General features: G+C 46.7%; 1 protein-coding gene and 1 pseudogene across 1 annotated transcript; both read left to right on the forward strand.

The window, feature by feature from the left end:
• Positions 1-2,051: 2,051 nt before the first annotated feature.
• Positions 2,052-6,405, forward strand: LOC108241086 (annotated as a pseudogene).
• A 311-nt stretch (positions 6,406-6,716) lies between these two features.
• si:ch211-105c13.3 (uncharacterized protein LOC325758 homolog) lies at positions 6,717-12,995 on the forward strand. The gene is made up of 3 exons (XM_017425012.3): positions 6,717-6,874; positions 12,344-12,467; positions 12,548-12,995. Exons 2-3 carry the CDS (start codon positions 12,348-12,350, stop codon positions 12,701-12,703), a joined length of 276 nt encoding a protein of 91 aa, XP_017280501.1. The 5' UTR covers positions 6,717-6,874; positions 12,344-12,347; the 3' UTR covers positions 12,704-12,995.
• Positions 12,996-13,815: the final 820 nt, after the last annotated feature.

Consider the following 13,815-nt stretch of genomic DNA (forward strand, 5'->3'; position numbering starts at 1 on the left):
CCCCCGACCTCTTCACTTCTGGTTTTTCCTCCAAAGACATTCAGGAAAACTGGGGAGAAATTAAATAATCCATACTGTTTATGTTAATCTTGCTCGCCATCATTCTTACTCGGTCTACGCCAAACCATGCCCACGTACGCTTGCGCCTGAGGCAGGTTATCGTCCGTCCGTCCTCATTGGCTGAAGCCCGAGGCCTCGGGCTGACCTTGGAATGAAGCGGCAGGCCGAGGGGGGCGGGGCAAGATGCCTGTCAATCATTCTGTACCAACAAAGACATTAAATGTTCGGGGCTGAGAAAAGTCGGCCCTAAATTGGAAAGACCCGTTGGTGTTTTCCCGATACCAGTTTTGTTGTAAATTACACAAAATGTGATCCAACATTTTAAATTTGTGTTTATTCGGAACATGAACATTTTAACTGTGAACACCAGGGAGGACTTGGCTCTACTGGACCGCTTATTTCAGCTAATTCTTCACAACGGAGCGATTTAAAACCTGTTTCTTCTTCCTCGAGTTACACTTTAAAACCGCCCTAAACCTTTTCCGTTGGAGTCCTCCCATACTCGACTCTGACCCCTCTGAACGGCGTCGGGGGTCACGTTGTTGCGAGATGCTTATCGTTCAATTCGCCCGCTTCTGTTTCGGTCGGATCGGCTCAGGAAACGGGCCTCAGGCTCCTTCATGTGATCTCTGCGCGGCATTCTTTTTTCTCCACGCTTCCCGCCGAGCACGCCGGCGTTTTCAGGCCCCTTCGTCGTCGTCTTCTGCTGATCCTCGGAGATGATTTACGGGGCAGATGGTGGAAACAGAGTCCTGGCAGTTACAAGACTGAGCTGAAGGTCCAGAAGACTTATTTCATTTTCCTGATTTTAAATCTCACCTTTCTTGGAGCCGCTCGTGTCTTTACGCATCGAACCGAGACGTTGCCCTCGTGCTTTTCTGTAATTTAAATATTTTTAGCTCGGGGTTTTGTGACTCAAAGCAGCAGAACCGTCGTGCTTTAACTCAGAACGGGAAAAGGAAGTCCCGTTAAAGGTTACTGAGAGTAAAGTTTTTACACGTTTAAATCCGCTCAGCGGTATATTTGTCCGACGAGAACTTGCAGAATGTGGCAAAGACATGAGAGAGATTCTTTATATACAAATAAACAAAAAAAAGCTAAATTTACACAAAAACAGATTTTCTCAGTTGGTTATTTAAGTAGTTTTCAGCCGTGTCATGAGGACGGGTCTAAGAAAAACAACCAAAAGGAAAAAAAAACAATCTTAAAGTAAAGAAACTAAATTTTGCACAATTTATTTTTGCTCGTATAAGTGTCTATTTAAGTTAAAAATTTGTAACCGAATGCCAACGACCATGTGTTTGTGTTCCTATGGAAAAAGCAGAAGTGACTGAAAACAGGTCAACGATGGCGGCGTCCACAGGTGAGACAAGTCCGACAGTTTTTAATGAATCAGTACGTATTCACGCTTAAATATGCAGGAAAAACAGGTGGCTTAAATTGGAACGGCCTAGAAGTTCTGCAGAAGTGAAGGTGCTCTAACTCTGCAGCTGTATATCAGGAAGGTTAAACTCCACAGCTGGATAACTCATGGGTCAGGGGTGATCACTGGTGATTTCAGGGTGACGCGCTCAAAGGTCAAGGTCACAGATGACCTTGTGCTCCAACTATGCAACCATGTAACGGAGAATAATTAAACTCCACAGCTGGATACTTCTTGGGCCAAGGGTGATCACCATTGATTTTAAGATGACAGGGTCAAAGGTCACCATCACAGTTGAGCTGGTGCTCTAACTCTTTAACAGTGTGACGTAGGAAAGTCAAACTGCACAGGTGGACACCTCGTGGGTCAAAGATGATGCCTGTTGGGTTCAAGGTTCATGGGGGTCAAAGGTCACAGGTAACCCCTACATGTGACCCTTTTGGTTTCCTGTTGTGTCGGTTGGTTTGTTTGTCCGTCTGTCAGCAAAGATCGGGTAAAAACTAAAGAACAGATTTGGAGGAAATGTTGAAACAATAAAAAACGGATTAAGTGTTGGTTCTGATCCAGATTCTGATCCGGATCGTCTCGTTATTTAATCCCGCTGTGGCCTCGGCGGAGGTTTGCTCTCTCCGAGTGCTTCTCGTTAAGTTTTCAGCGAGTCCCTTGAACGTTCATCGCTCCTTCATTTTGGAATTTTGCTAATTAATTGTTGAACTTGTTCCGTTACTAAAGTGACATATTGTTAGTTTCTCACACAGCATGATCCTGTTTATTTCTTTCAAAAAAAGAAGAAGGTTCAAACGTCACCCAGAACCTGTCTGTGTTTTCCTCCCTCAGGCTAAAAACACGCATGTTAGGTTAATTAGTGGTTTGAACAGGATGGAGTGGAAAATGGTTTAAAAATAACCCAAGCTTCCCTTCTGTAGCTTCATTTGTGCTTTAAGAAAAGATATCAACCCAATTGTTTCCACTAAGATGCTTCTCTGAAGGCTTAGATTCGAAAGGCAATCAAGCAGATTGAGACGTCGGCGCCTTTTCTTTTAATAAAGACAAGTCCCCACACGCAGATAAAGCTACAGCGAGAAGATATTAAGCAGCTCCGGCCCTGGGGAGAGCTCTCGGACGGTTTTGCTGGAAGCAGCAGAACAATTCTCAGTTTTCTAAATCAACCTTTTTATTTATTTTTTTTTATTTCATTGTTCGCCGCTGCCCTCCTCTTCCTCAACGACAGCCATGGGGGGTGGGGGGGTGATGGAAGAGGGTTGAGGCGGTGCGACAGTATTTCAGGCAAACGGTGATATAGATGCGGGCTCTTTGTGTAATGGCCGTACCGCCGAGGCGCGGGGACGCCGCGGCCCGGCTGAAGTGCTTGTTAGCGCTAACTGCTTCCCTGATGGACCCATTTGGGCACGTCCCGCAGGAGTTCGGCCTCGAAGAAAACGAGCTCTCTTTCTGCTGAAAGCCGAGTGCTTCGTTCCCCCCCCAAAAAAGTTTCTGCAACAAAGACTGCATGATTAGAAGTGATTTATAGCGGTGTTTCGGTTTGTTTTCTCCTCTCTGTGGCTTTCTGCTCAGTTTTATGAGCACGAAAGGACAGAAATGAGGCTATTATTCACACGGTACGATTCGCTGTAACATATTTGACCCATTTTAACCCCAATTTGGAGATGACTGTGTGTCTTTGACTGTCTGTTAGCAAAATATCTCATGAACCAGTTTAATGAGGCTCCCGCTAAACGATCGATGGATCCACGTCTACGACCGGCTAACCTTTCTGAAGCAGCCTTGGCAAACGCCAAACCGCCTGCGACGCCGTCTGTTTTGCAGGCGTCCGGCTGAACATCGGGCTGGTAGTATCCGAGGGTCGTCCTCAACACGTCCTCATTGCTGGGAATCTCTCGTCATCACGTGGGATTATTTCGAAGGTTTGGCCAAAACGGCTCTTATTGTCGTCCATACGTTCATGGCAGAAAGAAAGAGAAACTCTGGCACGAACAGGCGGCGGGCGATGTGCGTTCCTCCAAGGACCGCCGTGCCTTTCGTCTGTGACGAAACGATGCTTCTAGTAATCTGTAACTCCTGGTTATGCGCTTCGGTTGTAGAGTATCTAGGAAGGCAAAGCCATCATGGAAAAACAAATGTTCAGCAGCAATGATTGATCTCCTTCGCCAGGACTGCTTCGCTATAAAAGCCCAGGAAGGGCTCTTCTTCCTCTCACCTGATCTCTGAAGGACACCCCGAGCAGGTGAGGTCCGAGTACAGATGCCCGGATTGATGTTCTTTACGGTCAGAGAGGATTTCCCCCCCGTTCTCCTCGTCTCTCTGTCCTTCCAGCTCACGATGGAATCCGCCATCGGCGTGCTGGTGTCCCAGTTCGAGGCGTACGCCGGCAGCGATGCCTCCTCCGACACGCTGAGCAGGGACGAGTTCTGCAGACTCATCAAGTCATAGCTACCCAACTTCGTCAAGGTAACAAGCAAGTAAAGCGCCGCTAGACGGTTTTGAACTCCCTCTCTTCCGTGGATTAAAGCTAAAAAAAAAAATTAATTTGTCTGTCTGAAGACTAAATGATTCTTTTACTCTGGTCCAGATTTAATGAGCTACGGCCCGCCTGGTTTGGATGTTTCTCTCTCTGCCAGGCAGAGTTTCATCTTGCTTTTAGAAGCGAAACAGAAGCGATGATGTTTGTGAGTCTGTCGTGTCCTCCGTATGAACTTTGCCTTTGGATACAAAAACCTCTTTTTAGGACACTATTTACCTTAGCTTAGAAATCGCTCATACATATATGATTGTTTAACTGTATTATCGACTGGTGTAAACCTCCTGTGTTGAGTTGGAGGATAAAAACCTTTCTGTGGCGTTACGTTTTGTTACTGATCTGTTTTCAGGGAACCCATAAAAGTTTAGACCAGGGGGTAGGAAACCCTGGTCCTCGAGTGTCCCTATCCTGCATGTTTTCCTTGTTTCTCTGCTCCAACACACCTGATTCAGTGGTTAAATCACCTCTTCCTGTTCTGCAGAAGCCTGTTAATCACCTGTTGATTCAAATCAGGTGTGTTGGAGCAGAGGAACAAGTAAAACCTGCAGGACGGTGGCCCTCCAGGACCAGGGTTGGAGACCCCTGGTTTAGACGATGCAAGAGATTTTTTTTATATATTGATTTTTTTTTTTGTTTGTTTGGGTTGAGTTCTGGTCCGGTCCTGCATGTTTCCACAGTCCTTGTTTCTAGTTTCTCTCCTACCACCCGTCTTTGTTGGTAATCAGCACACCTGTTCTCACTCAGTAATCACCCCTCTAACGCCACACTTCCTGCTCTTTCCGCAGCTCTTTGTCTGATTGTCTGTTAACTCTTCTCTTGGCTTCTCAGTGTAGTTTTGTTATTTGAAAAAAAAAAAAAAAGTCCTGCTGAGCCCCTGAAACATGCCTCCTTAGCGCTTGAACCCGGGTCATAACTCATCGCGCACCGAACGGAATATGATATTTATTTACCAATTTCTCATTTCTTTGCAAATATTTTTTCAGAAAATTACTTTTTTTCCCCTTTTCTTTCTGAAAGTGGTACAGCAGGGGAGGAAGGGTTAATGGCTCACATTTCAGAAACATTCGGGCAAGTTCTTGGTGCTTTTGTTCGAACGCACCAAGAACTTTATCAGTCGATCGATCATTTATTCATACAGCCCCTTCCACGGCCAATTAAGGTGACCAAAGTGCTTTACAATTAAAAACTGTAGACAGGCTTGGTATAAAACCATTAAAGCAGACAACAACATAAATAAGAAGAGTTGCTATTAAAAGAAAATGGCACTACATCCTGTTTTTCAGTGTTTATAACTGAAAAACATGTTTGGGTCTATAGTTGTTGTGCTTGGAGACAATCTGAAATAAGCTGATGGTTCGACAGGAAACGGCTCGATATTCTAAACGTCCTCCATTAAAAAAAGGGAAAGAAGGACCGTCCCACTCCTCATGTTAGCCACTCCTGCCTCCTTGTGACCTGTGTTGTCCTCCAGCAGAGTGCACACGCTCCTCGCGAGGCCCGACAGAGGATCCGAGGCTGCCTTTTCCAGCTGTGGAAAATTCCACGTGTTTCCTCTTCGCCTCGCAGCCGAGATGAGCTCAGCGGCCACAAGATGGCGGCAGAGTCAGCCGGGTTGTCGCGCCTGTCCGGCCCCCGGTTTGCTTCTGTCCCCAAATAACGCGGGGTCGTCTGCCGGCTGTCAGAGTTGAAGGGGGGGCAGTTTTATCATCTCACACGTGTGGTTTCCTGTTCTACCCTCAGATCGCCGCTGACCCTGCTGCCGTCGACCGACTCATGAGCCTCATTGGACAGGAACATTGATGGAGAGCTCAGCTTCCTGGAGTTCTGGCAGCTGATTGGGCAGCTTGCAAGCAAGCATGGGGGCTTCGGCCAATAGAGTGTCCTCACATGCCCCCCAACCCCAACCCCAACTCTCATGTGTTGCTGTTTGCTGCGTATATCAAGAAAAGAGAACTCGTCCAAATCATCCCTGTCAGTTTCAGCTGGGGAGTGTATTATTTCCTCTAATCTCCAACAAAAAGGGCTGTTTAAACTGAGTCAAACGCAGCGCAGCATGAGAACCAGACCCTCTGCGGTTCCCCACACACACAGTCTCACACACACACACACACACACACACAAGGCGACATGCGCTCACAAGCCTGAAGTTAAGCCGATTGCGAATGCTGTGTGAAAGCTCAGGGGGTGCCACAGATTCCTGGAAAACTTCACCTTCCTCCAGCACACACACGCCCCGACAAGTGGCAGATGAGCAGGATGTGATGTTTCAATCCGAACAATAAAATAAAATAAAATTTAAAAAAAACAAGCAAAATGTCAAAGTGTGTGTGTGTGCTCACTGGCTCCAGTCGCTGCATTTGTCTCAGCTTAGGTTTATGTCGATTTTCAGGGTGTGGCTTGAGTACATCTGTCTGCTTAGAGAGCTCTGTACACACACACACACACACACGTACACGCACAGACACAAGTTCGGACAGCAGGAGACACATAGAGCCTGCAAAAGGGAGGTTTACGGGGACCGACAGTCAAACGAAGGAGCTCGTAAAAGTTTCTTTTTTTTCCTGAACAAAAGGGATGTTTGTGAGAAATAAAGTGTGTTGCTTAAGCTGCGCCTCTTTCCACATTCCTCTCCCAGGCACACGCCCTATGACAACGAGAGGGGAAAAACACACACACTCACACACACTCACAAAAAAAGAAAAAAAAAAGTTGGCTTGAGTGGAAGCTCAATCACGGGAAAGATATGTGCTGCCGGGTGATCTAGAGCAAAGCTGGTGAGGAGGATCTGCAGGGAGGGACGAAGAGCAGCTGCTGAAACAGTTTCTGTCGTCTTTTGTTCCCTTTTGCCGGAGGTGAGTCTGCTCTCTCTTTTTCTCAACAACTTCGCGCAGCAACTCTAGGCTGGTTATTGTCGAGTCCGAGCTACTTTTTTTTTATTTTATTTTATTTTTTTAGGCAGATTAGTTCATTTGCTCCAACGTGTCATCAATGTTTTAGACTTTCTGAGTGTGTGCGGGCAGCTCGTCGGGCGCAGGGGTTGGGTTCCCCCCCCCAACCACCCCTTCTCTTGTCGGTAATCTAACTCCGATCCTTTTTACACGTCCGCACAAACCCGAGGCTCTAGTTAGTAATTTATTTATCCGCTGCATGTCAGTCCTCCCCCGCAGTCTGTCTACAAATTGCGAGGATTAGTTGGGGGCTAAATCTGACACGAGGAGCTGACTCGTCATGTGAGGAGTTGGCGTCCGCGCCGTGATCCCCCCGTAAGCGAGATTGGATTTTTCAGATCGCATCGGGCCTGAATTATTCAGGTTTTTAGATTAGACTCCGTAGCTGCGGCCCGTGACAGGTGACAGGAAGCGAGCCCGACACACCTCGCCGGAGCCGATCGATCGCTGATCGAGATCAAGAAACGTATACGTGTGTGTTTAAAATTTGTATATGTGTGCTTTTAAAAAAAAAAAAGCAGAAAAAAAATCTGGTTTTAAAGGCAGTTTTTCCTTCTTCTGCGGGCTGCTCAGGGGAGTGCCGGGTGGGTCGCCGAACCAGTTCGAACACGAAAAGTCTTTTCAGCCTCTTAAACCCCCGTCACTAAGGTTTTCTCACGAGGTGTCATTTTAAAATCGAGCTGAAACTAGTCCAAGAACTAGAATCAACACTGATGACGTTAAAAAGTGCAACAGAAAAAAGCAACTAAAAGTGACTTTTTCAAAGATTGCTCATAATCACACACTCCTAAAAGCAAAAAAAAAAGAGTTTGAAATTATGAGTTCCCTCTTTTTCACCTTCTGAGTTTTGCTAATGTTGGAGTTTAGTTTGGATTTATGAACAGTGGAGCTGAAAACTGGAACCATTTCAGAGGAGACTAAATTCCTTGTTTAATTAGAAACAGCAGCAACAAAAACCTTCTTCAATAAGGGAAAAAAAAAAGGTTGTCTCGGTTGTCGTCAACAAGTCGGTTTGTTTCTTAATTTCATCCAGATTTAAAACGCAGATTGAAACGACGCTGGTTCTCGGGGTCCGGATTTCTCAGCCTCGCTGTCCGAGGAGCGAAGCTGCTCTGCTCCTTGGTTTTTTTTGGACGCTCGTGTCTTCCTAAAGACGCCGAGAAGTCAGCGTCGCTCGTCTTGTGTCTCGCTGAGAGACGTGAGGCCTGCGGCCTGCGGCCTGCGGCCTGCGACGCCGTCCCGTCAAGCTTGCGGGCAAGCGGCCTTCTGTGGTTCTGCCGGGCAGGGCCGGAATGGCGGCCATCAGCGCCCTGGTGAGGGCGGAGCTCGGATGTGTCCAGGTGACCCTGCTGGGACCGTTTTGTTGCACTAAATTGTCCAAAACACACAAAAAAAAACAACAAATTTAGGCGTGTCTCTGTCGCCTCGCAAGCAAGAAAGTCTTGAGTTTGAATCTGTGTTAGGTTAACTGGACCTATCCGAGGTGTGTGTGTGTGTGTGTGTGTGTGTCTCCGGGGTGTGCCTCACCTCCCACTCCCTGACTGACTGCTGGGATTATTTGCAGACTGGATTTTATTGTTCTAATCCCAGTCGTAATTTTGCATTTAGTAGCTGGCCTCGGGGATCTGAACCAGCTCTGGGATCTAATGTCAAAAGATCTTAACTGTCTCCACTTCTTTAAGGGTCACGATTAAAAGCCTAGACTCATAAAACGGAGCTCATTGTGAGGTAAACGTCAGAACAGCAACAACAAAAAAAATGTTAACAGCGTCCCATCTGCAACTCTGGGCCCTTTAAGAACTCATAAAACGAGGGAAAAAGAAAAAAGAAGTTCCTTTTTTTTCCTCCTTTTTCTTACAAAATGAGTAAAACATTTCCAGCTGGAGTTTCGAAGCAGACCGGCTCTAAGTCAGACGTCGCTGAATAAACACACAGTGAAACACCGCAGAAGAGGCAAACAGAACCAGGTCGCACAAACAACACAATGAGCGGGGCCTCGCTCGAGCATTCATTCCTCTTGAGTCATTCTCATCTCCGCACGCTCTCAACCGGAGCATATGCGTGTATGAGTGTGTGTGTGTGTGCCGAGGGGCTGTTGGAGACCTTCAGAAACCCCCGTCTGCTCTCAAACCACACACACACACGAACACACACCAGGCCGCTTATTACTGCTAACGTTTCCTTTATTTGTTGTGCTGCAGCCCCGATGCCTCCGGCTCTGACTGCGAGGCTCCTGCTCTCAGGTTGCAGTTCTCCCTCAACCCTTTTTTTTCGCCGTCTGGCCGGTTGCTGCGGAGGTGTCGGAGCAGCCGCAGCGGCCTGTTGACTAATAACTCACAGCATGCAAGTGACAGATGTTCACTTGATGGGTGTGTGTGTGTGTGTGAGAGAGTGTGTCGGCATGGCAGGAAGACATGAAACAAAATCCAGGGTTTGGATGCTGCCTCCTTCCCACTAATTAGGTTAATGCAGCAGAAGTCCTAATTGTCTTTCTGTCAATGTGTGTGTGTGTGTGTGTCTTTCTGTTTGGGGGAGCAGTGTAAGTATTGAGGTGTGGCATCTGTGTCAGATAGGAGATCTACCAGCTTCTACAGTTACTCCCAACACCGCTGTCATTAGCCAGGCCATGGCTGCCACCGCCGCCGCCGACGCTGCTGCTGATGGGTAGTTTCCATCCTGGAAATCCTGCAGCGAAGCATCACCCCCCCACACACACACACACACCACCCCCCTGCAGATGCTTATCGACTCTGCTCGAGTAACATTTGTCCAGGTCTTGTGTTCTTTTCGATGGCAGCTGCCCCGAGGTTCCTCTCAGAGCAGACCTCTGCGTTGTCGGGGCCGAAGGCCCGGTTGCGCGCGAACCAGCCGCCGTCCGCAAAACACGCTAATAATTTCCCTAAAACGCTGTGTCAAAGAACGATTCAGAACTCCTAGGGAGAGGTCCAGTGGAAAGGTTACGAGCAGCTAATGTATTATTTACAGACAGCTCTTTTAATTGGGGGGGCAGTCGAACTTTGACCTGACTGATGAGCTAACCGCTAGCTGAAATGCTAAAGCTAGCAGCAGCTTGCAAATAATAACCAAAACAACAATGTGAAATTGAGCACGGCTTAAAGGTTTAAAAGGTTGCTTTTGTGTGAACTGCTACAAATTATTATAGAGGAGTTGTTTTCCACTTTGAGTCCCGCTCAGACTAGCCGTTAGCTCGTCAGTCCGGTCAGAGTTCAGCTCTGTACCTACAACAGGACGCTAAGCTCCATTTAAACAAATAAATCTCTTTCACTTTGAAACATATATATTGTAAAATATGTTGAAATGCCGTAGTCTTGGCTGTTTAAGGGAAATTAACGTCTTTCACCACTTTTGAGCAACAAGAATTTTGACAGCTCTTACAAAAATTAATTTTAAAGGACAACAAGTCGTTTCTGCAGCTTTCTTTTTCAGTTGCAACATTGTTGTCATGTTTAAAACACATGAAAATGTGGCACCTAAACACTTTGTGTCGTTTGTCATCTTCTAAAACCGGCGCTTTTAACAGTTTGCAGCTGTGAGCGGCTTGTTTTCAGCGCCGCAGGCGAGAATCGAGTTTCGATTTTCGGTTTTCTTTCGACGGAACACGGAAACAGTTCTAGATTTTGGTCAAATTTCAAAAGTAGAGAGAAGAAACTCAAACGAACGAGACCAAAACAAAACAAAAAACGATATTTTGCCATCTGTGTTGTTTGTTGACCAATGTGAAGGATGTTAAACTGAATAGAAAATATTTAAATAAATAAAAACTCCATTCCACCAGAAAGAATAATCAGTTCAGACGTGCAGTAGATTGGGAAAGTTTTAAAAATAAAAGGTCCAGACAAGGTTACAAGATGGCCGATTTAAAGTCCTGATGTTGCTGAAGAATGGTTCATGTAAATAAAATTACCACCAGCGTGGAACCAATCCTGTTCCACGCTTCTCGTCGTGCGACGGCGTCACGGATCGTGGGAGCGTGACCCGGGAGCATGAGATGGCATTGTGCAGTTTTTGTGCTTGGCTGGTTGGGGATGTTTTCAGCTCGTCCATGTGTGCAGGGTGTGAGGAGCAGCAGCGGCGGCAGCAGACGGGTACTGGGCTGTAATCTGAACTTTGAGCCCAACAAGTGTTTTTCAGGATCGGATGTCTGCCGTCAGAGATTATTGCTTCCTTTGTGCCTAACTTTAGCGTCTCCCCTTCGCTTCAGCCCTCCATTGCACCCTCGTTCTACCTTCGTTTTCGTCACCTTTGCTCTCCCGGCCGCTCCTCGGCTCCATCCCGTTCCAACACCGTCTCATAATCAGTTTAGAATTCCTCATTTCTTTTCAACAATGTGTTTTTTTTTAAATGATCGTATGGTAATTCTAGGTGAACTTCCTGTCTTAGCTCTAAAGTTTTTTTTATGACTCTTCAGTTCAAACAAATGAACACATTTTAGGCTTAAAATCCAAAGTCTTGATGCTTTAAAGCAGGGCTTTGTGGAAAGCTGAACAATAAACATCTTACCTGTCGCAGATAGCTCCTTGAACGACCTCAGCGTGGAGAAACAGAGTTGAATTCTGAGCAGACTGACGAGCTAACGGACCGCAAAATATTTCCTAATGATTCACGTGATTAAAAAAATTAAAAAACTTTTATGTCCCTGTCAGTTCAAGATGGCGGCAATCCGTTTTGGTATGGACGCCCCTCTCCAGCTAGCCGTTAGCTCGTCAGTCCGGTCCAAATTAACCTCTTTTTTTTCCAAACCGGAGTCATTCAAAGAGCTATCTACAGCAGGAAAGATGATAAACGTTAGTATAAACTCCTTCGAGTTTTATTTCCTCGAGATCAAAATCTTCGGGAAGTCTCGTTTGTTCCTGTTCCTTTTTCAGGACAGAATCGACACGATCAAAAGAGCTAAACGTACAATGGAGCATTTTAACGAAACCTTTAAAAGAGCGGCGACGAGCGGCTTAAAGTTTCTGTGTTCTTCGGCTAAAATTCAGCGTTTCTGCCTAAAGGAATTGGTCTTCAGTGAAGCTCCGCATTTCAGTCCTCTTTTTCCTGGTTTTCTTTGCTCAGAGAGACGCATCGTAACTCTTAGAAGAGCTGCTCTCCCTTAAACGGATTATCGTAAACCGCAGAGCCGGGGTAAACGAGAAAAAAAGCAGAATTAGCGTACATGGTAGAAATGCTGCGAGGCCTACAAGAAAAGACCGTAAACTGGGGAAAATGTGCACAAGTAAACAGATATATATTCTGAATAATAGCTTCATTCTGCTGAAATTTACAGACAAATCTGGGTCAAACTTTATTTGGGTTCGACCTCCTTCCTGATTCTTACTCACTCCCCCCCGTCTTTCTGATTTCCTCTTCCAGAAACATGGAGTCAGCCATCCAGACGGTGGTAACAACGTTTCTTAAATCTGCCAGGGGGAAGGACAACCTCGACAGCAAATCCTTCCAGAAACTGGTCCAGAAACAGCTCGGCGGCATCATGGAGGTGAGTCCGCGTCCGATTGTTTGTTGTTGTTCTCCGTCCGAACCGAAGCGTCTCTGACCCCCCCGCTGCCCTCCGTCCAGGACACGAACAGCAACTCGGCCATCAAGGAGATGCAGAAGGGTCTGGACGAGAACAACGACGGCAAGGTCGGCTTCCAGGAATACCTCACCCTGATTGGCTACGTGGCCACCAGTCTCAGCGAGAGCAAAAGCGGCTCCAACGCCAGCGCGCCGTAGACAAGCCGGACCCTCGCAACGGAACCCACCTTCTCTTCCCAACTCCGAAACATTCCGTCTACAGTTCCCACTGTTTGTGTTACAAGTCCATAATCATTTTTACTGGAATGTAAATTGCTCTGAGCTACTTGCCAAACTCTGCCAACGTCAATTTTTTATTTTAACTTTTTTTTTTTACGCCATCTTTACTGTCAATTATGCAACCAAACTGCTCATAACTTGTCTTTTATTATTCCAGCTGCACAAAGGACATGGATTACATTTTCAAAATAAAAGCTTTATATTAAAACTACTCCTGTATTGCATTTTTTTTGAGGAGGGGGGTAATTTTGCCTCCCCCTTACCTCCCATCGACACATAATTTGACATCGACCTGCTGCTAAATATAGCAAAAAGAATCCTCTGAGGAGCCGAACGCGGCGGCCTTTAGGTGCAGGAGCTGCCGCAACCGGATCCTGACACACGGTATGCTTCCTATTGTGCTTCGTCTTCCACCATGCAACACTATCCACACCTATGGACACACAAACACACACACACACATACACACCGTGCTATACGGCCAGCCTCTGACACAATACACAGCAGCAGGGACACACGACCAAGAAGATGCGGTTTTATTTCACGCCGCAACGAAAGTGCCTTGGGAAACGAGAACGTCCCGTTCAAAACACGCACCGGCGTGAATCCTTTTTTTCTAACCTTCGGTGCGTTTCTGTTCCTGCTCTCAGATGACTATTTGAAGAACGTTTCTGTTCCTGTTCGTGGGGGGGTGGGGGTGGCTGAGCCTACTCTGTGTCGTTCTGCCCCAAACGTTTCCGCGCCTTTTTTCGGAGCGAAATGACTCATTCGCTTCTTGTGAGGCGGTGTGGGGGGAGGAGGTTTCTGTGGGAAGGTGGCGAACGGTTAGCGCCTCGCCCGTCTCGCTGGCGCAGAACTAAAACCGCTTCCGTCTCGGAAATTTCGCTTCGGCTCGTCGGCGGCGAACGTTGGTTTCATAAACCTTTTTACGACACCTGTGTTAGCGGCGTGTTATTTCGATATTCCAGGAAAAACAAAAAACAAAAAATGTGACGACAGCTGCTGCATGTCGCTCGCACGCAGATAAAAAG

The sequence above is a fragment of the Kryptolebias marmoratus genome, linkage group LG16 (assembly GCF_001649575.2).
Source record: "Kryptolebias marmoratus isolate JLee-2015 linkage group LG16, ASM164957v2, whole genome shotgun sequence".
Lineage (NCBI taxonomy): Eukaryota > Metazoa > Chordata > Actinopteri > Cyprinodontiformes > Rivulidae > Kryptolebias > Kryptolebias marmoratus.

Excerpts from the sequence above, each read along its gene's own strand:
- si:ch211-105c13.3 (XM_017425012.3), top strand. The coding sequence starts at position 12,348 with ATGGAGTCAGCCATCCAGACGGTGGTAACAACGTTTCTTAAATCTGCC. Across the intron at positions 12,468-12,547 it reads AGCTCGGCGGCATCATGGAG|GACACGAACAGCAACTCGGC; the intron begins GTGAGTCCGCGT and ends CCCTCCGTCCAG.